The following is a 25798-nucleotide window of genomic DNA, read 5'->3' on the forward strand; positions in this document are numbered from 1 at the left end:
GTGCTCAACTCCTGCAAACATAGGCATAGGCTTTCAGTGCCATAGCATCCTGAGAGAACTGCACGTTCGACTGTTTTTTTCTGAAAGTCCTAGGTTCTTAGGGTTTAGACCTTCACTTTGTATCCCTCAGCACATGAAGACTGCACCTTTGTCCTAACTTTCTGAATACAAACAGAAGAGGTTAGAAGACAAGATTTGCATGTCTTCCATCTGCTGTCACAGTGCAGAATAGTCTGTTGCATTCCATGCATCTGTTTCCCTATATTCCCAGAGAGTGCTATTTTTGCACAGCATTGTGGTGATTTCTGTACCTTAAAACTCTCAATTTTCACCAAAATCAGGTGTTGCTACAAGGTTTTGCAGAGCAAGTTACTTCAGAATCTCAGGTGTCAAAATCTCTGTCATTGTGAACCAAGGGATGTTTTTTTGTGGTAAAAGAGGGCTTATAAAAGCCTAGGAAAGTGACATGATCAGATTTTTGAGTTGAATGTCTGATTGCAACCCTGTGCATTCCATTTGAAAATTTGCAGGGAATGTATTTATGTAGTTCCATCTGAAAATGGATCTACAGATAGACAAAAACAGTGGATGGTTTTTTTCAGCAATCTCAAAGCCTGTTCTCAAATTGCCCCCACACGGTTAGAACAGTGGAAGCACTATTTAAAAACATATCACAGAACTAAATAAAAACATATTGCAAATAATTTAATTATTATTTTGTTATTGTCATAGTAGATGAGTAGTTTCGTATTCTAGTCAGGAAAGACTGCCAACTTGCCACTGAGTGCTTCACTTAATAGGAGCAGACTTGTTCTCCAGGTTTCACTGACTTAATCTCAAAATGTATTTAGTCTTTTCACCTCCATAGCTTTGAGTGGAAATGTCACCCAGAGTGAGGAGGTGAGTGAATGTTGGGGAATACCAACAGAAACAAACTAGGTCACTGTTGACTGCTAGTTGCTTTTCTACAGAGTTGTTTAATTTTCTTTTTTATGCTTTTTTGAATTGAAGAACAGTGGAATTTTGTTGTGCTATTCTAGCAAGTTCTTTTCAGAGATGAAGCATGACACTAGATGGGTCTTTGGTCCAACATTACATGCATATGTTACTGGAAAACCTTGTTGCTGATAAACTTGCAGGTGGTGGGTATTGATACCTCCAGATGGCAAAACGCTTCAACAGAAATTAGATTACTAGAGGAAGTCTTCTGGTCTGAAATGGTCCAAATTTCCCATAGAGTTACACTGGTTTATTTTTGTGCTGTCCTGAACTGATTATAGTTTTGTGTGATTATATTTGTTTTGTGTTTTACAGTGAATAACCCTATACCTTCCAACTTGAAGTCAGAAGCTAAAAAGGCAGCTAAAATATTACGAGAATTTACAGAAATAACTTCCAGAAATGGACCTGATAAAATCATACCTCGTGAGTAAAGGAAATGTTATGATTCAACTAAAACCTCCAGTTTTCCCCTCATCTCTTTATTTATGCCCTCTGTATTCACTGAGTGTTAACTCAGAAAGGAGTGGGGGATTGGACTGTTGTAACTTCTCTGAAAATATTTTGCAAGTAAATCTGTTCAGTTTGCTGGGTTATAGGCAGACATTGCTTACTGAATGAAATCTTTAGCATGTTTATAGACACAGGAAGGCTATCTGCACAGGAAGGCTTCTCTCTGTGCTGTAATGTCTCTCATTCACCGTGTGAATGTCCATTTGTGAGGAGAACTTTGAATAGTAGTTGTAGATTTTGAATATTTTTGTTTATTGGAATTACCTAGACAATATTAAGTTGAATGAAAGAGATCAGGGTACGTTTCTACTTTGATAATGGTTAGACACTCTTACATGCTTCTGTCTTCCTTATTTTTGCAATTGTTATTCTCTGTTTTGCCTAGGTATTGGTAGCTGTGGCTTTGAATTTATATCTATTATGTTCCAGAAGGTCTGTATTAAGACTTTCAGGATGATGACATTTTACTTGACAAAAGCACTGTCTAATGATGTAAACTGATTAGGCTGACGTGTGTCACTGTGATTTAAATTCAGACTTCACTCCTCCAAAAATCGGTAGAGTCACGAATGTCAACTATTTACTGCCTGATTGTCTTACTAAGGGTCCTCACACACAGTATTCATGGCAATAAGCTAATTTTGTATGAGCTAACTAGATTAACTAGAACGGTTGTGGAAGTGTAGATCAATGCACCTAGCTTTGTAGTTGACTATGTAGTGGAGATGTCATTATTAGTTCAGTTTTCTTTAAGCTTTTGCTATAATTATTTGACTTCTATGTGTTCAAATTTGTGAAATGCAGAATTTTATTTTCCCTTTCCTTTGAACCTTTTGAATAAATGATTTTGCTGTTTCAGCCCATGTGATAGCTAAAGCCAAAGGCCTTGCAGTTTTGTCTGTTATCAAAGCTGGATTTTTGGTGACTGCTCGAGGTGGAAGTGGAATTGTATTAGCTCGTCTTCCTAATGGCAGTAAGTAGATGTTTTCCCTTTGTACTTCATGGGAGAATTAAAAGCTTTAAAATATATACACACACACACGCATGTATGCATATGAAAATGTCTGATTAGAAAGCTGTTTTCAGAATTTTATACCTGCTTTTTACTGAGTGTTCTCAGTATCTTTGTAGAAAAGGATGAAATATAAAAACTTACAGTTTGAAACTCATGAGGAAAATGAATTATAGCCAGTAATGGACAGTGTATGCCAAATAATTTGTAACATACAGATTTGTTTAAATGAGGATTTGTGTGTCGTGGATTCTTTTTACTGGGATAAACTAGTGTCTTTATATGATTGCATTGTAGTTGTTATGAACACAGTTTTAGGTAATTGCAAGTGATTTGGAACTGTAATAATTAGATGAGCATTTCTTGTAATCTGTGGTAATGCTTTTGTAATTTTTGTTTTGTTTGACAGCCTGGTCTGCTCCTTCTGCAATAGGAATTGCTGGCGTTGGTGGTGGTTTTGAAATTGGAATTGAGGTATAATTTTGCATTTAAAGTACTTGTTGATTTTTTTTTTTTTTCTTTTTTTTTTCCCCAAGCAATTAAAGATGTAAATGCTGGTGAGATGGTGAGATTTGTTTTTCAGAGAAGACAAAAGAAAAAAAAAAAACAATTTTTTAAAGTTCACATATACAATCCAAACAGAATGTGGAGTTTTAATCCTATTAATCTAATTGTTTGGGGAGATTTAAATGAAAATAAGTGATTTAATGGCTGTTTCATTGATTTCTTAGAGAAGACAGAAATCTTCCCTTATGGGGAAAATTCAAGTCAGAGTTCATATGTAAGACAGAATTAACTAAAAGTATACTATATTTAATAGTTTATCAAATGCTTTGTTGAGCACAAGGACTCCATCTAGCAATAAACAGTGAAAGTAACTGAAGGTATAGAATGCCACTGTACTTCGTGCATTCCTTATTCAAACTGTGATTCTTGACTTCAACCTTCAGTGTAAGAGCAGCACCAAAACTGATGGTACTTACTCTGGAAGCTCGCTATAGAAAATAAAAGATTTTCCATCCAGGAGAAACAGTTAAATGAGGAATTTTCAGCACATCCAAGGAGGAGCCCTGTTGATCTGAACTGTGATCATCCACTGCTGCTGCTTTTGTCTTACAGCTTGTTCACCATTATTTATTGCCATGTCTTCCTCTTTCCTGCCCTGGTTTCTAGTCCTATTCTTCCATTTTCTTTGTTTAGCTTCTCTTCCACTGATTCCTAAATAAAATCAAATGTAATAGTGTACTGCCAACAAGATCTTTTGCTTTGAGAATTCTGCTCTTCTTCTGAAGAATCCATGCAAAATTGGTCTGGATGTAGACTGAGTGTGTCCTGCAGTTATCCCTCTCCTGTCAACTAGTCACCTGGCACTAATATAATGAGTAACTGAGTATTTTTTTATATCCTCATAGTTCAGTATGTGATCTCAGATATTATTATGGTGCACTTTTTAAAAGATGCTTTGAATACAAAATGAATAATTTTTGCAAGGGTTTTTCTTTGTTTTTCTTGAATACAAATTTGGAGCACATTGCAAAATATTATTTGATGTGCCCCAGGAGATTTTTATTTTGTATTATTTTGTATTTATTTTGTATTTTTTCCTCTAGTGACAATGAAACAGACTCATTAGATGCCTTGATTAACCTGTGAAAGTTTTCCTGTAATTATCTCCATGTGGTGTATTAGATAATATAACCATTTACTACTGATATTTACTAAAAAGATTTAAATACACAAGATATTTCCAGGAGAATATGTTTTGCTTTGTTTTTGTTTTTGGTGGTTTTTTTTTTCTGAGCATTATGCGCTTCGTTTGTAGTCACTTGGTTTACAAAATAGTGTTTCCTTACTGTTAAAGCATAAAGTTAGAGGAGAAATTTAGAAGATAAATAGCTGAGCTGCTTAGGAGCCCTGATTCCAATTTCAGCAATGTTTTAGCAGTTAAAAAGCTTAAACCTTGTAGAAATTGCTTGCATTTTATTCATACAAGAGAAACTGTAGTTAACATAGTCGCGTTTATACTTACGGGTGGCTTTTAACAATAAGAAGGAAGTCACAGATTTCTCTAGTTGTGGTATTAGCATAATGTTTTTCCAAGTGAAAATGTTTGGTACTTCAAATTGAAAATCTGTTTTAAAATTTTAAAATGTTTTCCTTAGAGGTCTTTCTCACAATTAATTCATTTAGCTTTAGCTATGAATTCATCATCTTTATGGGTAAAAAGAGATGGCAGCATCCCTGAATTGTGTTCTCTCTACATCACTGGATGGTTAAAAAACTGTTAATGTCAGACCTTTTGTATGGGATGGGATGGAGGTCATGAGAGATTAATAACAAAGGCCTCTCTTACACTGTGTTTAATACTCATGGCTAGCACTGTTTTGCAAATGATCTGATATTTCCTCTTGTATTTCCTGCTGTCACTGTTTGGAATTTGGGGTAAGTGGAAAAAAAGTCAACAACATAACAGTCTATTTTATTGAACTCTGAAACACTCTGCTGTACTGGCTTTAACATCAAATTCACCTGTCTTTTTTTTTTTAATACCTGTGTGTTTGACGAGCTTTCAGTTATGATGCCATGATCTTTACAAGAAAAGACTTGACTTTTTTTTCTCTTAAAAAAAATTATAGGATCGTTCTATTGAAACTTATGAAGAGAGCTTTAGTTTTACAGTACTGGTGGCAAAAAAAAGCATCTACTGGGTTGTAGTTGAAGTTTTTCTGCATTTCGTATCATAATCCAGATGGTGTATAAAGAACACTCGTCTTTTTTTCTTATATTTTGCATTTGTGTCTTTCAAAAATACCTTCTCTCTCCAACTATTTCCCTCAATAGTTTCTGGAAGAAACTGGCTACATCTCATAAGTTGAAGTCTTACAGAATCCCAATTTTCTGTCAAGAAAATACAGTTTTGTCAATTATAGGAAAAGCAGTATCCTTTCTGTTGTTGTGTTGGATTTTTTTGTATTATTCTTTGACAGACAAGCAATTTTTATTTACTGTTTTTTCTTGCTGTTACCATTAATTGCTATGGATTTTCTTAATCTGATGTCTCTTCGATTCTGAAAATGCCTTCATAATTATTTGCAAAAGCTTTATAAAATTAAAAATTGTTGATTAGGAAATTTTAAATCACAATAGTGTTTCTAATATAACTGTGTTTATTGCATTGAGTAAAAAACTGTGGAACAGGATTTTTAGCTTCCAAACATCTTGTAGAAAAAGAATTAATTTCATTCAGAAAATTATTCCGAAACGATTATTTGCAAGAATGGAAGTAATTGTCTGAGAGGATGACAGATTCTAGATTGAATTAAAACCTATCCAGGTTTTACGTTTGGAGCTAGTTTTTCATATGGGGGAGGAAATTTCTTCGATGCTACTGCCTACTTGCCCACCAAGCAGATTTTGCTCCCATGCAGTTCAGACTTTCTTCTTAAAAAGCATGGTACTTTTGTTTGATGTTTTTATAGGTTTCAGACTTAGTAATAATATTGAATCATGAGAGAGCAGTAGAAGCTTTTGCCAAAGGAGGGAATCTTACACTTGGAGGTAATCTGACTGTGGCAATTGGACCTCTGGGAAGGTGAGAGTAAAATCTTATTGTAATATGGATGAGATTTAAATATGGAAGATATTTTTTTCTTAAGCTTTATAAACATTTGCGTGATTTTCTCTAATATCTTAGAAAATAATCTTTGCAAACCTGTATGTTGACTGGACCTTATTGTTTCTGTAGTGTTATATAGTGTTACAGTGTTTTAGTTACTTGTTGCTTTATCTTTTTTTGTTGTTGTTGTTGTTCCATGATAAAGGCATCTATTGGTGGAAGGAAGGTTTACTCTTGTTTTTTAAAGCATTGCTTGACTGGGCTCAATAAAGAGCAAATGTACTATAGCAAACTATTATTTTCACTTATCTATGGGCCTGTGTTTTGTTACCAGAGATCTGCCTGGCAATAAGTAAAAGAAATACACAAAGTAATTACTTTTAAAGCTTAAGTGATTAAGCCACCCTTCTTTGAAGGACGAGTTGATACAATCACAGAATAATTTAATTTGGAAGGGACCTCTGGAGATCTCTGCTCCAGCCTCCTGCTCAAAGCAAGGTTTGTTATGACTGCAGATCAGGTTGCTCACGCCTTTATTCCAAATGGATCACGAAAACCTCTGCCTTGCCTTCTGGGCAATATATTCCACTACTCAGTGAAAAGTTACATCCCTCTACCATGCACCACTTGAAGAGCCTGGCATCATATTCTTAATTACCTTAATTGGAAGGCTGCTGATAGGTCCCCTCCTAAGACTTCTCTTTCCCTGTCTAACCAAGCCCAATTCCTCATATTGCCATATTCTCTTGGAATATGTCCCTCCTTATACCTTTGTTTTTATGATGAAAGTTTTGCTGATGTTTTGTCATCTCTTCTAAGAAAAAAAAGGATGATGCTTTTTCCTCTGATGAGATAAATATGTGAACCAAGGGAGGGCAGTGAGTGTTATCTGCATTGCAGGGTATTTGGTATTCTGTCCTGTATACAAAGTGATGGACATAGAGTATACAGAGGAAAGTTACATCAGGAAACCTCATGAAATTAAACAAGACTCACCTTATGTGAGTGAATCCTCAGCAGTTGTGTAGATAGGGCCTGCCAGACTGAGCAGCCAACCTACTGGTATCCTGGTAGACAGTAGGCTAAGTCAACAGTGCAAGATGTCTAACAGCACGGGGAGCTGCATCAACAGAATTGTAATCAGAAGATAAGGAAAGTGATTACTCCCCTTCAGCTGGTTGTTCGTAGCTTGTGCCTAGAATATCAGTACAAGAAAGATGTCTAACCTTGAGTGCTTCCAATGAAGACATACTGAGATGGCAACAGACATGGAGAATGTGAACTGTGAGGCTAGGGAAGCTTGGCATATTTAATCTGGAGGAAAGAAGCCTTTGAGACACCTAGCTGCAGCCTTGTAAGAGGCTGTACTACCACCAGGGGAATTATCAAGACCAATTCTCTGCTCTTTACTGAGGTGCCTGGCAGGATAATGGAAGATGGTATTGTCTAATTGAAGCAAGAGGGGTTCTAAGTGGATATGAGGGGGGAGAAAATATCTGTGAGAGTGATTGAGCACTGAAATAGGTTGCCTGCTGTATATATGGAGTATTTAAAAACTGGCTATGCAAGACCCAGAGTAAACTGATCTTAATTTGATGTTATACCTGCTTTGAGCGGAAATTTGCACTGTGTAACTACCTGAAGTGTCTTCAAAACTAAAATGCTCTGTGATTCTGCATCGGTCAGACTTTGTAATCTTACTGTTCTATTGAGGTCTGATAAAACCTTACTTTAAATATTTTGTGCCGCTTTGGGCTCATAAAATTAAGGAAGATAGAGTTCCTGGTTACAGTGCATTCAATTGCAACTTTTTAAACATGTGCAATGACTAAAGTACTGGCTAAAGAAGAGAACAGTGAGGTGATTATGTCTGTGAATGCACAAAATGGCCACAAGGAAAAGGAAAGCAACTAAAAAGTTCCTTCTGCCAGTGGTAGAGGAGACAAAAATTAGATTACTGTGGTAAAAAGGATTTCTTTAGAGCTAACAAAAAAAATGTAAGCAGTAGCAAATCTGTCTATTGAAAATTTGGAATTTGCTATTGGAGGAATGTTTCAAAAAAGCAACTAGCATGAGTTTTTTCTGACTTCTGAATGCAAGAAGAGGTCTAATATATTCTTATGAGAAGATGTTATTCTGTGTTTCAGAGGGAAACCTTATTACCAAAATTAAATACTTTGTACTGGCTTCTGTCTGAAATGAAAACTGAAGGTGAATTTTAAGTTTGACTTAGTTAAGCATATTCAGTAGAGTATTTATGAACAGAAAAAAAATGTGATAGCCTTGCTGATTTTTGATTGAATTAAGATTAAATTCCATTACTGTTCACAGAATCGTAGAATGGCCTGGGGTGAAAAGGACCTCAAAGATCATCAAGTTTCAATCCACCTGCTATGTGCAGGGCTGTCAACCACTAGATGAGGCTGCCCAGAGCCACATCCAGCCTGGCTTTGAGTGCCATTAGGGATGGAACATCCATAGCCTCCTTGGGCAGCCTGTTCCAGTGCGTCACCACCCTCTGGGTGAAAAACTTCTTCCTAAGATCTAACCTAAACCTCCTCCATCTTAGTTTGAAAACATTTCCCCTTGTCCGATTACTGTCTACCCATGTAAACAGTCATTATGTTGTGAAGCCATATTGAAGACTATGAAGTAATTTATTTTTTTTTTCTTTCCAGAAATTTAGAAGGGGATGTTGCACTGAGAAGCTCGGCTGCTGTGTATACATATTGCAAATCTCGAGGACTGTTTGCAGGTGTATCTCTGGAAGGAACCTGTTTAATTGAAAGGAAAGAAACCAATCGCAAGTAAGTTCTCTCTGAATCTAGAGGATTCAATAAAGGAACAGTGGTGCAATGAAATGGGATATGTTCAATTGTAAAAACAGAATGTGTTGTGAGAATGTTCCATGCTGAATTCAGGGTTTCTTCAATGGCAAGGGTTTCTTCAATTTACATAATAGGTATTGTCTAAGTACATATTTAGAAGCTAAATGTTAAGAGACTCAGTGTTTTAGAATATAGTTGTAGAGATATTTACTGTATAATAAAAAACATCCTTTAAAGTGACTTGAAACAAACCAGCTAAACAAAAAAAAAAAAAGTATGTTTTAGATATCACTGAATTTGAGAGAACAATTTTTGAAGTGCTACTTCTGATGTGCAGCTTATTAAATTTAAAGTACTTAAGGTGCATATGAGTAGGAGGAAATATTTGTAATGATTTTACTATGCTGCAGATCGATCCTAAAATGTCAACCAAATAATTTCAAGAGTTAAAATACAGTAACTGTGAGATGTCTATTGTATTGTATGTTCTATATTTATAAAAATTTTAGTTCTGCTAATATGTGCAAAACTACTATGATTTTTAATGACAGCATATCAGCTACTTCCAGATATCTCCTGTCATAAAATTGCCAATGCATCATTAAGGAATCTGTTAAAACATTTTGTAGAATTAATGTGTATTTCTTTAGTCTATTGTGTGATTGGTTTTCAAATGGTCTGGCTGATGCATGCAGTGTGACCAGTAACAAAATATAACTGGTGAATGACACTTTCAAATAAAGTGGTGGTAGGCATCCAAGTTGGTTGCAGTTATTCATCATTCAAAATTTATCACTAGTTATGCCACTTTAAAATAGCTGGTCAGTAGGAGAAGTCTGGAGAAGAAACACTTTCAGAAGCTGGACTTATCTAGACACTGAAATACAATGGTGATCAAATCCCTGACATCTTTTCTTTGATACCAGGTTCTATGGGCAAGATATACGTGCTAGTGCCATCCTGTTGGGTGATGTTCCTTTTCCTGCTCAAGCAGAAGATCTTTATGAAACTCTAGCATCCTTCACTGAAGTGTATGAAAATGAAGAGCAGAGAAATAATCCAGGAAAAGCTGTAAGGGAAGAAGGAAGGTTTTCTGCAACTCCTTCTCACAGATTTTTTTCTCTTTGTAAACTGTTTACAGTCAAGGGTAATGGCAATCTTGGTGTTGTGGCATTCACAAGATCTCTGTTGGATGTTTGTGAATGTAACACATAACCAGCAATTCACAGAATCATCACAGAATCATAGAATGCTTTGAGTAGAAAGGGAGTTTAAAGACCATCTGGTTGCAACTAGCCTGATATGAGCAGGGACACCTTTCTGTGTAAGGTGTCCATTCAGATACACTTTTCTATGTTCTGCTGGTGAGCTTTTGTGGACAAGATTGTTGTTGGTTTGGCTTTGTATCATCTAGAAGAACAATATATATGTGCCTTTTTAGAACAGTACATGATCAAATCTGAAGATGTTGTTAAAGTTTCTTCAAGCTATTCATAATCAAATAAATAATGGGCATACTAGGTTTGATGTGAATAATCTTCATGTTTTTCTACTTTTGTCTTCCATTCAGTCACATTTAAAATAATACTGAGAACTATGGAAGATTATTTATTCAGCTGTTATATTGATATGTGATCATTTAGTTTCATCTTTTTAAAACCCACAGTGAATTTCTCTGTAGTTACGTGTATTCACTAGTTCTATAGTGTACTGTAGTGTTATACAATTTCAGTGGAGATGCAAATTTTCAGTATAACTTCAGTGCACTTGTAGACTATGAAGTTAAAATTATTTCCGGTTTGATGAAACTTGTTTTAAAAATGTGTATATCTTAGGTAAATGACCCACCTGGTAGACCATCAAGACCCGAACCGCATAAACCTTCTGTTAGGCCAACACCACCAGGTTAGAGAATGTTTTGATAACGATTAATTTATCTCTTTCTAGAAGTAGCAAGTTAAGACTAATTAAAGTTATGAAGTTATTGCAATAGTAAATGTCTACATAATAATGTTTTTTATGTTCATTCCGAGTGCCATGAGCAATGAAGAGTAAAGAGTTTTTTGTTTCTTTGTGTTATATTAACAAATTTTTCTCTGTGACATATTTTCTATAGAAGTAATATTTGTTTAGTTACAAAAGCAAATAATGGTTCAAAGCATGCTTATTTATTAGATGGATAGAAGGCCCTTGGCTCAGTGATGTTTCTTAAGTAAAAAGTCCTGGTTCTTGAAACTACTGGTTTCTGAAATATTAGTTCTCCTTTAGGTTGTCATGTCTTTAAGTAAGCAGTTCTTACAGTTGAGTGGGGAAAGTTTTGACTCTGTTAACAATTTGTCTATCTTTATATTCACACTGAATACAAGTGAGTATGCAGTTTCTCTTGCCAACTTGATTTATTCCAGTGGATGTAAGACAGGATTTAAGATGGAGCCCTTATTTCTTTCTCCTGTACTGCTCCTTACATAACTGCAGTCATTTTGGAACTATTGAACATGTATTAGAAAACAAGTGTATGAAGTACAACAATGTATGTTGATATATTGTATAAGTTGCTGCTTAAATTTATCTTTCAGCTAAAAAGAACTCAAACAAGCTTTATCCTGAACTTCCAAGTGATTATGCCTCTCTGAGTAAGTACTGAGCTTACATATTAGTGCAGTATGAAAGTATTGAAAGTAGTTTGGAAGACGTTATCAACATTTGCCCATTTCTTTATTCTCCATGAGTTTAAATGATATTTCATTGTATATGCGCTCCTGAAAATATTTCATTAATGTGTATCTTATTCCTTGGCTTTATGTTCCAACAAAAATAAGTCTTACAGCAAAAGCTATTTTGTTTTACTCTGTGACCTTGAAAAGTGCACTGAAAACAGCAAAGCTATTTTACATTGCCACCTAACTGAACTGGAGAAGAAAGCTGATCTAACAAGCTTGTGCCCAAACTCTTATGCAAGGTAGTATAACTCCAGTTTTAATTAAGCATTTCCACAGATCGTATCTGATTATGCTTGCATAAACATAATTTCTCTTGCAGTTATAGTCCTTGAGGTTTTTGTGAGATATCTCTGCATTATACCAAAGGTCTATTAGTTGTTCCTGTCATGGTTTAGCCTTCTTAACTGTAAAGCAGGAGCAGTCTGAGCTCTAACAGAGAATCTTACTCTGTAGTATTTGCTGTGTAACTCTTGTGGGGCCCATCAACTGGAAACTTGTGATTCATTAGGGAAAATGTTATGATTGAGCTGGTAATGTTCATGTAGCTGCCATAGTGGTCTCTCCCATCAAAAATCCCATCTTTCACAGAGCAAAGACTGCTATTTGAGAGTCAGTGAGGCAAATGACTTGATACAATATATTGTCCTGTTAATAAATAAATGTTCTTGTGGTTTTGGCTAGGATAAAAACCAAGGCCAAAACATTCTATATTACATGTATGTGTGTGTATGGATATGTAGACGTCTTCACATATTTCATACACCAATAGAAAATAAAGTGAAACGATTTCCTTTTTATTTAATCAAACTTGATAACTGATCACAGAAGAGTCTAATTCAGGTAGAGTGTTGTCATTTAACACAGTACTTATCCTGTCTTGTGTGAATGCCAAAATCTTAATTGTATTTTTAATCTCTCAATTCATGTAATTACAGATTTTCACTAAAAATGAGGTCAGTTACGTGTTATTGTCTTCATAACCTCCCCTGTTATCTTTTCGCCATACATGCTGTTGGGGTATGTGTATGTGTTGATGGGACCAACAAAGCAGGAACTTAGGCTGAGCCATTGATTTATTTCTGCAAATCCCCAAAGTCCTTTTGAGAAGAAAAATTTTCTGTCGTGCTGTAAAGCTTTTCCTGGGAAAAAAAAATGATGTTTTTCCTAGGAAAGAAATACTCAGCAGCTATCATCTAGAAAGAAAAAAAAAAAATTGGTCTTCTGGCCAACTAAAATTTGCAAGTTTTCATAAAACCCTGACCAACTGAGAAGTTTCTTCAGCAACAGGGAAAAAGGTCAAACTTACATTTGCTAGATTAAAAAGAGTGTTCTATTCAACATGAGTGAGAAAGTAAAAATCTTCCATAACTCATAGTTGATGAGTTTACAGATGACTTGAAATCAAAAAAATGTAGACTGACTCAGTTTGTTACCAAGGATTCCTAAGGATTTCTAAAAATTCACAAAGCTATCTCTAAATAGCACAAGAAGAAGTGGAATTTTCTGTAGAAAGTACTTTCTTCAAGAAATGTCTTATGGTAAATTTCATTTTTTTTACAAGCTAGATGTAGCATATTTTGCATTGCATTGCAGCTTCTAATTTCTTTGGTAACAGTTCAAGTGGTGTCTGAATCTACAATTTTTATATTATATATGTTTCTATAGGCTATAAAGGATTGTTCTTATTACAGGGGTAAAACGAGGAAGAAGTCAGTTCTCCTCTGTCTGTTAATACAAAAGCCTTAAATGCATAGAATTATAGAATGATTTGGGTTGGAAGGGACCCTAAGGTCATCAAGTTCCAATGCCTTGCCACAGGCAGGGCCACCAGTCTCCAGATCTGGTACAAATGCACATTGATAGGAGTCTGGGAAAGAGTTGCAGTCCCTTTCCCTACAGAAATACAGGGTGTGTTTATGCTGAGTAATGGGGTAAAAACCTCCTTAAAGCCATGTCTCCTGTCAGTAATCTATTTCTTCCTGTTTGTAGTCCAGATGATTTTAATAATGCTGCCTAGCAGATCTAATTTTTACTATGCAGACTTCATTGGAGGATCAGTGGCTGCAATGGATGTTCCACAGTGATCTGGAAAAACACTTAGCATTTCTTGCATCTTTATAATTTCATTTAAAAAAATGATGCACTTGTTAGATGGCTAATGGAAGAGTGCATGGGACTAATCTTTAAGAAGCTTCGTTGTAGGTATAATGGCTAGTTCAGGGTTAGGTTTTGATAATGAGCAACAAACTTTTCTGTGTTGTAACATACTAAGGGTAGTGCCTTTTCACTTCTCTTTTTTTGGGGTTAGGGAAAAGGGTGGTAGGAAGAGTGTGCTGGTTAGAAGTTTTGTCTTTTCAACAGTTATGAAAGTAGAAGAAAGGCTGAAGCATTCACCCATCTCATTAAATGAAAGGGGAGCTAGACTTACAGATGAGACATTTTTAATTATATTTTATGTAGTTCTGAATTATCTAAAAAGGTTGTATTACATTGCTTATTTCAAACACAAGAACAATGCTAGATGGAAAAACATGTTTTTTCTAAACTGATAGTGTGATACTTGACTGAGATTCAAGTAGAGTGTTTTCATGTAACTCAATAACACTTATTGCATTTAGCTGGAAAATAAGATTCAGAAACACTTTAAAATTTTCCATGCACTCGGAAATATCACACATTTTATTTAAAGAGGAATAATGATTTGCAGAAATCTCTTGCAATTCTGGAAAAAAACATGGCTGAGATTGTGATTGAGTGGAGTAAAGTTTTTACAGTAGTTGAAGAATAGAGGTGTGGTTTTATTTTGTTTTTATTGTTTGCGGTGGGTCTGTTTTGTTTTGTTTTAAAACTGTTCAGCTAAATTAAATTTGCTTATGTCTATGAAAGTTCTTTGCTCTTACCTTCTAGCATAAGGGACTTGTGGCTTTATGTTTCTGCTTGTCCCATGTATGTTACATACAAATAATAAAAGAGCCGACTGGTCCTTCCAAGTTTTATAAGCAAAATGTAGCTTAGGTTATCTGGATAGAAGGTTTCTGTAGAGTTCTGTACCAGGTCTGTAATTTAAGTGACTCATGGCTCTTCAAGGGACTACTTGAGCATTGTAGAATCAGGATACAAATTTATTTTACTATTACTTTTTTTTTTAAAGAAACTTAAAGCTTGTCACACTTGAATGATACCTACTCCTAGATGTTAGATTCTTTTTAGAGTGTGTTGTTTTCTCATTATTTCTATTTGGCTTTATGCTACAGAACAGCAGGCAGTCAAAACTGTAAATGAATGGTTTTTTACTTTATCTGGCTGTCATCCAGATTGATGAATACTTTACAATTCTGAAAACAGTGCAGCCATTTTTCAACTGAACTGGTAGAAGCAGGAAATTTTGGTGAGAACTAAATAATAACAGGAAATTTGTTCAGGATCAGAAGTCAATATTTTTGTCACTTTTTCTTCATCTTAGCTAATCTGAAACAAAGGCTGGTTCACGTGTATGGAAGAAAATCACTTAAATTGGCCAAGATGCTGAAACTATCAGGAGACAGAACTGAGATAGGACTTGGGATGAGTGTATTAATTCTTTTTCCTTAAGACAACAACAAAAGTTTTCTAAACATTGTTCCTTCACTGTTCATTTGCAGTCATTGTAAGTTAGTATGAAATAGTTCATACCCAAATTCTGACCTTCTGAATGCATACTTGCTTAGCATTTCGTTCTGCCTCTGCTCAGTAATGTGTTCCCTTTCAGGAATGTTTATGAACAGTGGGTTTATTGTTGCTGTGCTTTAAGAATATGTATTTTTTCTACTAACAAAAGTGCTTCCATTTGTAACAGAATAATTATCATAATCAGGATACAGCAATTACACTGTGTACATCTTCATGACAGTTGTATGATTTGCTTAAGAAAGTCATGAAAACTTGTGCTCATATATCCTAAGTGTTTGAGATTTGGTTAACTGGTGGTTTTGTTTGTTTGGTTTGGTTGGTTGTATTTTTGTTGCTACTCTTTAACATTTATCTCAGACACATGGGCTTTCTTCTCTTTCGTAAGTACTTGAACCAAATATTTTTAATTTTAACTTTATCTCTGGGAAAATGCGCCCTCTTCTTTTGATTTTTGAGCTGAATAAATGTCTATCTATGATGCTTATTGTGGCTGTATTCACTAGAGCTCTTTCCTGCCCAGAGAGTTTACCTTTCAGACAAATTCTGCTCTAACCGAATCACCTCTTGATCTTTCTTGATCTTTCTTCTGATTGCTAAACAGATTGATGAGCTAAGTCATGTTCTTTTTTCATCTCAAATCTTAAATAGTACTACAAATAGCAAATTCTGAGATGTAAACTCACTGAGATCAGTAGGATTTTGACTTCTAAAGAGCATAATGAATTTAAGCCAAACTCTACCCCTTACCTTTTATTAATTTATTTACATCTTTTTGTTTACTGCTAATCCATGTTAAAACAGTTGAGGCTGTATCAATCCTTTTTGAGTAGGTGGTACCATGAAGTTGTGGCAAACTCAGTTTGTATTTACTAAATCCCTCTCAGAGGTGCTGCTTTTCATTCTTACAGTTCTCCAGAAATCAGGTCTGCTGCAATTCTCTGTAATTTTCAGGGTGATCTCAATATATTTTAATAATCTCTGAATTCCAGCTGGTTGAGTCAATCTATGAAAATTTGATTGGTGTGACAATTCTAAAAAAGACTTTCATGCCTCCTTAAGCATATTTTGACAAGGAAATTTAAGGGTCTGTATACAAATTTATTTGTTTTGTTTGCATATTATGGCCTTTTCTGTGGCCAGTTACACGTATGTTAATTAAGCCAAAAAAAAAAAATGAGTTAAGAATTAAAAGAATGCTTCTGAGATACAAAGTTAGCAAAATCTGTTCTGCAGCTCTCTGAGCACCATATCATTTTTTTTTCTTGATCTCCTGTTTTACCTACTGTACTTGGATGCCTGCTCTACACTTCAGTTTCCATTGCGCTTAAAATCTTGCCATTTTGTGTGCATCCTACTCTGTAGGATGATATCATTAAAATGCAGAAAGAAGATAAAGCAGTGGAACTGTGACAACATTCTAGATGTGTCTACATTAGTATCTCTAATTATGTGTATTGCTGAGCTCTGCATAGTGTAGAGAAACAATTTAGAGCTTCTGAAAAAGAGCATCACTGTCAGTGCGCTTGCAACTTCAAAACAGGCTTACTTTGCTGAATGTGTATTGAAGCAATCACTTTTTTTTTTTAATGTGATAGTCTTCTCTCTGATTTAACAAAACTAGTACCAGCTCAAATTTAACTGGAAATCTATCATGTGACTATTTACATCAGTTATATAGTTCCACATTTAGAAATCCACAGATTTAAAAACAGACAAAAAACCTGACAGTTATACCACAAGAAAAATCTAAGTGTGGTCAAATCCTTTGACTTGGGCGTTTTTATTGTAAGACTAAATACCTCAAAGTAAAAATATTATCTCCAGTTTTGGCGATAATAAAATTCAAATATCTCTCTTGTCTCCAATTCATTTTTCTGTGTGTAATATCTGAATTTTTGGTGTTTCTGTTGGAAGAGCTCAGACTAAAAGATATTTATTTCAGAACTCTTTCGCATAGTGGAATATATGATGTCTGTCATTAGCTCATGTTTACTAGGTCAGTAGACAATGTCATGAAGGCCTATCCTGGAAATTATCTATGGTAATTTTTTTTTCTCTTAAGACTTTTAGCTAAACCTGGTCTATTTTTCTGTTTTCTTTATGACAAGGCTTGTGGCATGTTTATATTTAGTTACTGAAATAATAAAACATCCATCTGGTGGTCCCCAAAGTATTAACTTCCTTGCTATTACAAGCTCTTTCTTAATACTTACCAAACCCAGGAAATCCCAGGAAATTATTTTTTAGACTATTTTTATCTCTGAATCACTTTTCTAGGATCATACTATTGTGAATGAAGTAAGTCAGATGATCAGCTGCTTATGGCTTATGTTGTGGCAAGCTGAGAGGAAAACGTAGTACACAGGAATTTTCTGGTTATGCTGAAGTAAATAACTCACTGTGTATAATCAACTAACTCAAAATACAGCAGAGCACAAGAGATTGAGGTCATATGTGTTGGGATGAAATTGGTGTCTTCCTGATGTGTGTGCATGCGTTGGTGGAGAACTATAATGCTAACTACGGAATAGGGAGCAGTATTTTTTTCATGGCATTTATTTAATGAATAGGAATAAAAATTACAGCAAAAATGACAGGAAAATCTCAGTGTAGCTTATGCTTATATTTTTTTTAAGCAGCAAGCAGCATTAGGGTAATCATTCTGATGCAGTTAAAATGCATAGTTGTTCATGTGAACTTAAAGATATTAAGTGGTATAGTTTAAAGTCTTTTGTCTGAGGCCCTACTAAAACAGGCTGATGTTTTAGCATGCTTATGATATATATGCTTAATTTTTGTTCTGTTGTAGTAGTAAGGATAAACAGCTTTAAATTACTATTCGATCTATTTTTCTATAAAAAGCTTTTGGGAGTACGGGAGCTTCTGCTTCCTTAGTTCTAATGGAAGCCAAGCAGGAATTGATAGCAGCAGAGTCTTGCAAAACTGAACTAAAAAAAAAAAAAAAAAAAAAAAAAAAAAAAAAAAAAAAAAAAAAAAGTCAGATTAGAAAAAAGTCAGTATTTTGAAGATACCACCATAGAATCTGTGTAGAAACTGCATAGAATGAGATTGGGCTTGCTGTTGGTTTTATTTGTTTTCAGGCGGTGAGTTGTTTTCCAGAGTTAGGTTGAAGATAATCTTTATATGAGGTGAACCAGTGCACGTGCTAATAACTCAGTGGCAGAACTTTTGAATCTAACAATATAGAGATTTAATAAGCAAAATGAAGAGACATTGTATTCAGGTTGAGATGTTAACATTCAGTATGTGTAGCAGAAATGTGGGAAATATTGTCAACAAAATAAAAAATGTGCATATCATTCCTAAACAGTCAGACTCACCTGAATAAAACATAGATCAGTTCTCTTTACTTAATTCTGCTTTTCAGAATGTGAATGTTATGCTTAGCATTGCATCTCATCACATAACTGTTTATAAATATCTGTAGTGTGGGAGTCAAGTCAATGGGAGCAGACTCTTTCGAGTGGCAAGCAACAGTAGAACAAGGGGCATTGGGTGGAAACTGGAACACAGGAAGTTCCATACTAATACAAGGAAGAACTTCTTTACTGTCACATTGGCAGGGCACCTGAACAGGCAGGCTGGAAGGGTAGTGAAGTTTCTTTGGAGATATTCAAGACCCATTTGTACACTTTCCTGTGTGACCTACTGTGATTCTGTGATGCTTTATAATTTCAGAAAAGGCATTATTTGCATTAATGTAATCTTGACCATAGTAAAAGCCCTTGACATCGATACAGTTTATTTGACCATTTCAGTTTGAATGAAAATGTAAATGTTTTTTGAAAAGGGCAGAAAAAATCTAAGAAGTAATCAGCAAAAATGTTATGGAATTGACTCTTAGAAGGCGGGGATTTTTTTTTATATCCTAAATATCAAATATATCCACAGATGCTTGACAAAAAAGGCACTTCTTTAATGCAAAAGCTGAGTGTGCTGAAACAAAGATAGAAACATTCCATCAGCAGAGGAAGATGATGAGCCAGCATGTTCCCTAGCAGGCCAGAAACTCAAAAACAGTGAACAGTGTTTTGTACTGAATGAGCTAAATTTGCATAGTAACTTAAACTTTAAATATATTCAAAAAAAACCAATGAAACCATTGATTTTATTTGTTAGATGTGGCACAAACTGGTGATATTACAGAAGCTGCTGCTTTGAGATAGTCTGTTTCCAGCTGATTGTGGAAGAGATCAAAGTGTTTGAGTGCTTTTTTGAGGGTTTTAGGGGGTTGTTGGAGTATAATATATCAATTGCATGTGTACAGATTTTCATCTCTTGCTGAATTTCTATTAAGAAATAGAAATTGAGTCCCTGGAGCAAAACTGAGAATGGCGTACCTTGTAGGCTGTGTCTATGTCTGTGTCTAGATTTGCTTTGTACTGTCTGTAACATGCAATATTAAACCTGGATGATTTTTTCCATCACCATTTTTTGTTGTTGTGTTGATGGAGATCATTTAAGTATTTAAATTATTCTCAAAATCAACTAGAGGGCTTTGTAACCAGAAGGAGTACCAGAAAGCAAAAACTTGGGCAAAGTACCTACTTGAACAAATAGATAATGTCTAGCTCTAAATAAAATTTGCTCAGACAAGTCTTGTGAAAGTGGACGAGGGCTTCAGGCTTAGTTTTGCCATCTTTTCCAGGACTGGAGAGTACTTTTAGTCATGAGAAATACTAAAGAAATTCTCCTTGCTATTATCTAAGCTTGAACTTCTTGAAATTGCCTTAAATCTACAGATGCTATAATAAAATAGACATCGAGTCTTCTGAATAAGAGTCATTTCTTCGTCTACAAGTACTAGGATGAAGCAGAGAAGCTGTGGCCTGCCTTCCCCCTTCGGAAAGTGTTTGTGTAACTGGTGGCACAAATAAATGCTTCTGTGGACATCAGAGGTTTTCTGATTTCAGTGTTGAATTAAAATATTTTGAGAATCTTAAGTTTTTTTATCAAAGCATAGAGAAAGGCGACTATTTTTGTTTACTTAAAGGAGGCCATAGTTTGAGGTAAAACAACAGCTCAGACAAGAGAATATTTGTTTCTGAGAGTGATTTGCTGAATATCATGTTTCCTGACCTTTCGTCAGATGAACATTGCTGGAGATTAATTGGATCAGTGGTGGCATATGACATACTTCAAGCATCTGTATGGGAAAACTTATATCTGATTATAGCGGCTTAGTACCTGTAGATATAAAATGTCAATTCTACCGTGCATATTTAGGCCCTCTCGCATCTGTTCAGTTGAGATCTGAGGTTCTTGTTTTTGTGCATGCTGAGGGTTTTTGAGGTGACTCTACATTTAGGAAAATTTAAAAAAATAAATGAATAAAAAATCCAGAACAAAAGAACTTTAATGTAGATAGGACACTTGAGATTTCATTTGTAAGATTCCTGACTTCCAGCATTTAGCTCCTATCTATGTCCTGAACAAACACTGGATTATAATTTGTCAAGAAACAACTAAATTAATTTTTTCTTGTGTTTGTTTTGCGCTAGAGCCTCAGCTAAAACCTTTTCGTGTTAAAGGCTTAGAGAGGTAGTCTAAATGCAGAAAATTGTAATAAGTTGAAAAAGGAACTAATGTGTGTACTGGTATGTTTCAAGAACTGAAATAATTGTTTCCTTGACTTGTAGCATTTAATATACAGTTGAGCTACTGTTTTGCTTTGTGAATGAGTGCTTTAAAGAGACTCTTTTGTAAGTGGACATATGGAATGCTTTGTTGCCAGACAGAATCTGAAAAGTTAATTTCTTCAGAGAATCGCAGTGTACAACATACTGCAGTATGTTTTTCACCGAGAGGACAGTGACACACTGGAGCAGGTTGCCCAGAGAGGTTGTGGATGTCCCATCCCTGGAGGCATTCAAGGCGAGGCTGGATCAGGCTCTGATCTGGTAGTTGGCGATCCTGCACATAGCAGGGGGGTTGAAACTAGATGATCACAAGCCATTCTAAGATCCTGTGATTCTATGCTTCTGCTTTACTCTCTTTTGCTGCCCCTCCATTTGATATTTCATTTTGTCTTGAAGAAAGCCATGACATCTAGTTGTCATGGCTCCCAAGTCAGGACAAAAGAGCCCCAAAGGTCCTCTTTAACTCTGTGCAGCAACTTGTTTCACTTCCTTTTATCTCCCCTTTCAGTATTTCTTACTTCGCTTCTGTCTTATCTTTAAACATAGATGAATTCTCACATTCAACCTATCACTCACAATGCTTGGTATTAAATCCAGAGAATTACACTATAGTGAGTTTTAACATTATAAAGTGCTTTCTTTCTTCTAAACATGATATTCTAACTTAGCTAACACAGGAAGCTGTCTTAGGTTTTGTGCTACCTAGCTGTGAACATAAACCAAACATCACCTATAGATCTAAGCCAAAGTTGACATTATTTAAACAGTAGTTATTATGAATAGCAAAGCCTTGGAGTTCTAATATTATCAAAGGATGGACTATTAACTTCACTAAACTTCTACATCCATAAAATATTACGAAGCATACACATCCAGTCAACTATACTTGAAAATTTCTTAATTCAAGATGACACTTTTCCAAAAGTCATGTGAAATAATATACTGTATCTGTCATGTTTTTATTATTGCATATGATCATAAAGTAAATATTTTGAGGCAGTGGTGCTTCAGTATTCTGTAACCGCACTATAGCAATATTTTATTTGTCTTTGTTTACATTCTAGCAACCAAATGAGCCAATCATTTTTCTTTATGTCTCTTTTTTAAAATAGGAGTTATGAAAGATCTTTTTAAGTATGAGGTAATATTCAAACTGATAGTCATGTCAACTCTAAAGTATCCATTTTCTGTTTCCATAAAAGAATACCGTTTTCTGTTGCAGTTTTCATAGTTTTGATTGTTTTTATAAACTCCGAGTGGAAAAATCCACTGTAACAACAGGCTTTTGTCTGCACAGTGATAAACATACAATTACATACTTCTGTAGCTTTGCTTCTTTGCACCCTAGACTTTCTTCTTTGTTTTCAGAAATATTCTGTGCATTTTTTGTTATTGTCCTAGAATGAACAAATCATTTCCACTGTTTTGTTTCTAGGGGGGACACATGCAGAATATGCATGCATGCATTTTAGGCAATCAAACTACTTCTAAGACCATCTTTTCTAGTGACATCTAAGTTTGTATTTAATTATTTCTTTCTTCTAATACATTAGAATATGAATCTTTACAACTTGAATTTAAAACTTGTACTCATTGTTTTGAATCTCTGACTTAACAGCAATTCCAAAATTCAGTACTGATGTAGAGCATGTGCTACATAAAATTAGATGACTAGACAGCTTGCAGGAAACTGGCATGTAGGGATACTTAATGGTTCCTTCAGAATCCAACACTAAGCCTTATTTCATTCTTACACATGCTCTCCGATCCCTTACAATGCTTCTTAGACTTTCCCTGGCACTTTTCGCCAAAATCACTACAGGCCATAACTTTGTTCATAAAGTTTTCAGGGGTGCTGTTTTACTTAATACCAAGACTAAAGATCTGCAAAAAACTTAATGTGAGCCAGCAGTGTTTGCTTGCAGCCTGAAAGGCCAACCATACCCTGGGCTTCATCAAAAGACAGGTCGCCAGCTGGTTACCTTCTACTCTGTCTTGTGAGGCCCCGCTTTTAGTATTGCATCCAGGCCTAGGGCCCCCAGCACAAAAACTATGTGGAGCTGTTGGAATGGGTGCAGAGAAGAGCCACTAAGATGATCAGAGGGTTGAAATCTCTCTCCTACAAAGAAAGGCTGAGGGAGCTGAGCTTGTTCAGCCTGAAGAAGACGAACTTCTGGGGACACATCTTGGTAGGCTTCCAGTAGTTAAAGGGAGCTTATGAGCAGGAGGGAGACCAACTTTTTACACACGTAGATATTGAGTGATAGGACAAGGGGGAATGGTTTTAAACTAAAAGAGGAAAGATTTAGATTAGATGCTAGGAGGAAATTCTTTACAAAAGGGATGGTGAGGCACTGGAACAGATTTCCCAGAGAAGCTGTGGATGCCCCCATCCCTGGATGCTCAAGGTCAGGTTGGATGGGGCTCTGGTCAGCGTGCTCTGATGGGTGGTAACTGTCCAAAGCACAGAGGGGCTGAAACTAGAAGATATTTAAGGTCCCTTCCAACATTAGCCATTCTGTTATAATCACGTATAACCAAAGGCTCAGATTTTCCTTCTGGTCCTGAAAAAGTGCCTATACCTATAAAAACTACCTATACCTAGTTTCAGATTCATAACTCTTTGGAGAAAAGAGGGATGAAGAGAGAGCATTTTATCATACAGTGGGCATTCCTGTGTCTCTGTCCATATTGGCGGCCCAGCATAATTAGTTCTTTGGTTTCCTGATTAATACTGCTTTTAATTATTTTCTAATTTAATATCAACAAGTTACTTTTAAGCCTATTTCCTTTCTCTCCTTGGAATAGCTTCACCATTTAATTACCATGCTGGTATTTCTTCTCATGGTTGGAGAGCAGATAAAAAAGCCCTCATTGCAGATAGTTTTTCCTTTCTATTGTTAATCTTGCATCTTCCCAGCCTTAGGGTTGTTATCTTCCTTTTTTTTTTTTTTTTTCTCTTTTGTAACCTTGGAACAGGTCTCATTACTTTGCATAGACACTCCTCTTTTGAAACTTACTGTCAATATAGTGTATGGAACTGAGGACTTTTTTGGATTAATGACCACTGAACTAATAAGTTAATTTCTTGTGTTCAACATTGTGTTATGTTATATGGCTCTAATTTCAGAGATCTGGTATGTGGAATATACTACTGACATTCAGAATCTATAGCTGTATACTGAAGTTTGTTTAAACTATGTCATGTCCTTTTTCTTATGATTTCTCTCAGTCTTCATTGTTAGCTATGTAATACCATTGTCATTCTTTCAAAAACATTTGGTCCCTTAGCTCTGTGTTGTGCTATTTATCTGTATTATTCTGTAGCCTTCACTCAACTCAGCCTTCCCAGTCTTTCTTTGTTGCTAATGCTTCTCTCATTCTCGTTTCAGCAGTTTGTGGCATCCAGTTTCTCCAGTGCTCTCTGCTGTCCATGCTTTTCCTCTTTTTGCTTTGCTGATTTGTTCATTCATAACTTTATATCCTCATCAGAAGATCTGTTCTGACAGACTTCTGTGCTGATTCATCTCAGTTTGTTTTTTTTTTAACTTTCACATTCAAAAATAAATCCATGATCTCCACAAAATCTGCACTGTGTTCATTCAGTTCTGCTCATTCTTGTGCTCTTAATAGTAGAACAGTCAGTTACCTACAAGCATCTTACTGTGAAAGTAGGGAAGTGATGTTTGGAATTCAGCTTATCTGAAGTATTCTGTTTACTTGTTGATACTGTATTGTACAGTATTCTGATACTCATTGAAGTCAGTGATATAAGGTTGCTAAGTTATTTTTACTGTAACAATTTGGAGATATGGAAAAAAATATGACTAAAAAAGCATGAGGGTAAATAAGAAGAAAAAAAACTTTTAGCCAAAATTTATTGTTGGCAAAAAGAAGAATTTAACCAGTAGTGAATTATTTGAAGCTGTGTTATTTGACGCCCCCTCCTACTGGTGGAGTAGGGCTCTGAAATAGTTTCTCTGAGGAGTTACTGGGGGCAAAAAGAAGGGCCAAAAGGAGATTTAATGTCTGGCAGCACTAGCCTATGCTTCAGAAACTGGGAACATGCAGATAAATTAATCTTGTCTCTTTGTAGGTTATCTTACATCTAATAAAATCCTTTACTGACTGTATTACACACCTGAAGGCTGTGCTGCTGTTCAGTGAGACCTGGATAGTCTGGAGAGCTGGGCAGTAAGAAGCCAAATGAGGATCAGCAAAAGCAAGTGTAGAGTATTGAACGTAGGGAGGAATAATTGCATGCACTGGTACAGGCTGGGGGATGACCTGCTGGAGAGGAGCTCTGCAGAGAGAGGCCTGGGTGTCCTGGTGGACGACAGGTGGACAGGTGGACAACATGAGCCAGCAGTGTGCCCTTGTGGCCAAAAAAGCCAGTGAGTGGTGATCCTCCCCCTCTACTCTGCCCTAGTGAAGCCTCATCTGGAGTACTGCGTCCAATTCTGGGCTCCCCAGTACAAAAAAGACAGGGATCTCTTGGAAAGAGTCCAGCGGAGGGCCACAAAGATGGTGAAGGGCCTGGAGCATCTCTCCTATGAGGAAAGGCTGAGTGAACTGGGTCTGTTCAGCCTTGAGAAAAGAAGACGGAGAGGGGACCTGATCCAGGTCTATAAATATCTAAGGTGTGGGGGGCAGAATGGCGAGGCCAGACTGTTTTCAGTGGTGAGTGGAGACAGGACAAGGGGAAACGGCTGGAAACTGCAGCAAAGGAAGTTCCGCACAAATGTGTGCAAGAACTTCTTTACAGTGAGGTGACGGAGCAC

The 25798-nt window shown here is 35.8% G+C and overlaps 1 protein-coding gene across 1 annotated transcript in view; it reads left to right on the forward strand.

Moving 5' to 3' along the window:
- Positions 1-25798, forward strand: part of SH3YL1 (SH3 and SYLF domain containing 1) — a 42696-nt gene that overhangs the window by 8528 nt on the left and 8370 nt on the right. The window contains exons 2-9 of the mRNA XM_042824814.1: positions 1315-1425; positions 2372-2485; positions 2934-2998; positions 6004-6116; positions 8819-8947; positions 9895-10039; positions 10804-10873; positions 11545-11601. Of these exons, the coding sequence (XP_042680748.1) occupies positions 1315-1425; positions 2372-2485; positions 2934-2998; positions 6004-6116; positions 8819-8947; positions 9895-10039; positions 10804-10873; positions 11545-11601 (804 nt within the window). The remainder of the gene's footprint in view (positions 1-1314; positions 1426-2371; positions 2486-2933; positions 2999-6003; positions 6117-8818; positions 8948-9894; positions 10040-10803; positions 10874-11544; positions 11602-25798) is intronic.

Source organism: Centrocercus urophasianus, unplaced genomic scaffold (assembly GCF_019232065.1).
Source record: "Centrocercus urophasianus isolate 14NV4802_14NV808 unplaced genomic scaffold, USGS_Curo_1.0 seq_10, whole genome shotgun sequence".
In the NCBI taxonomy this organism is placed as follows: Eukaryota; Metazoa; Chordata; class Aves; order Galliformes; family Phasianidae; genus Centrocercus; species Centrocercus urophasianus.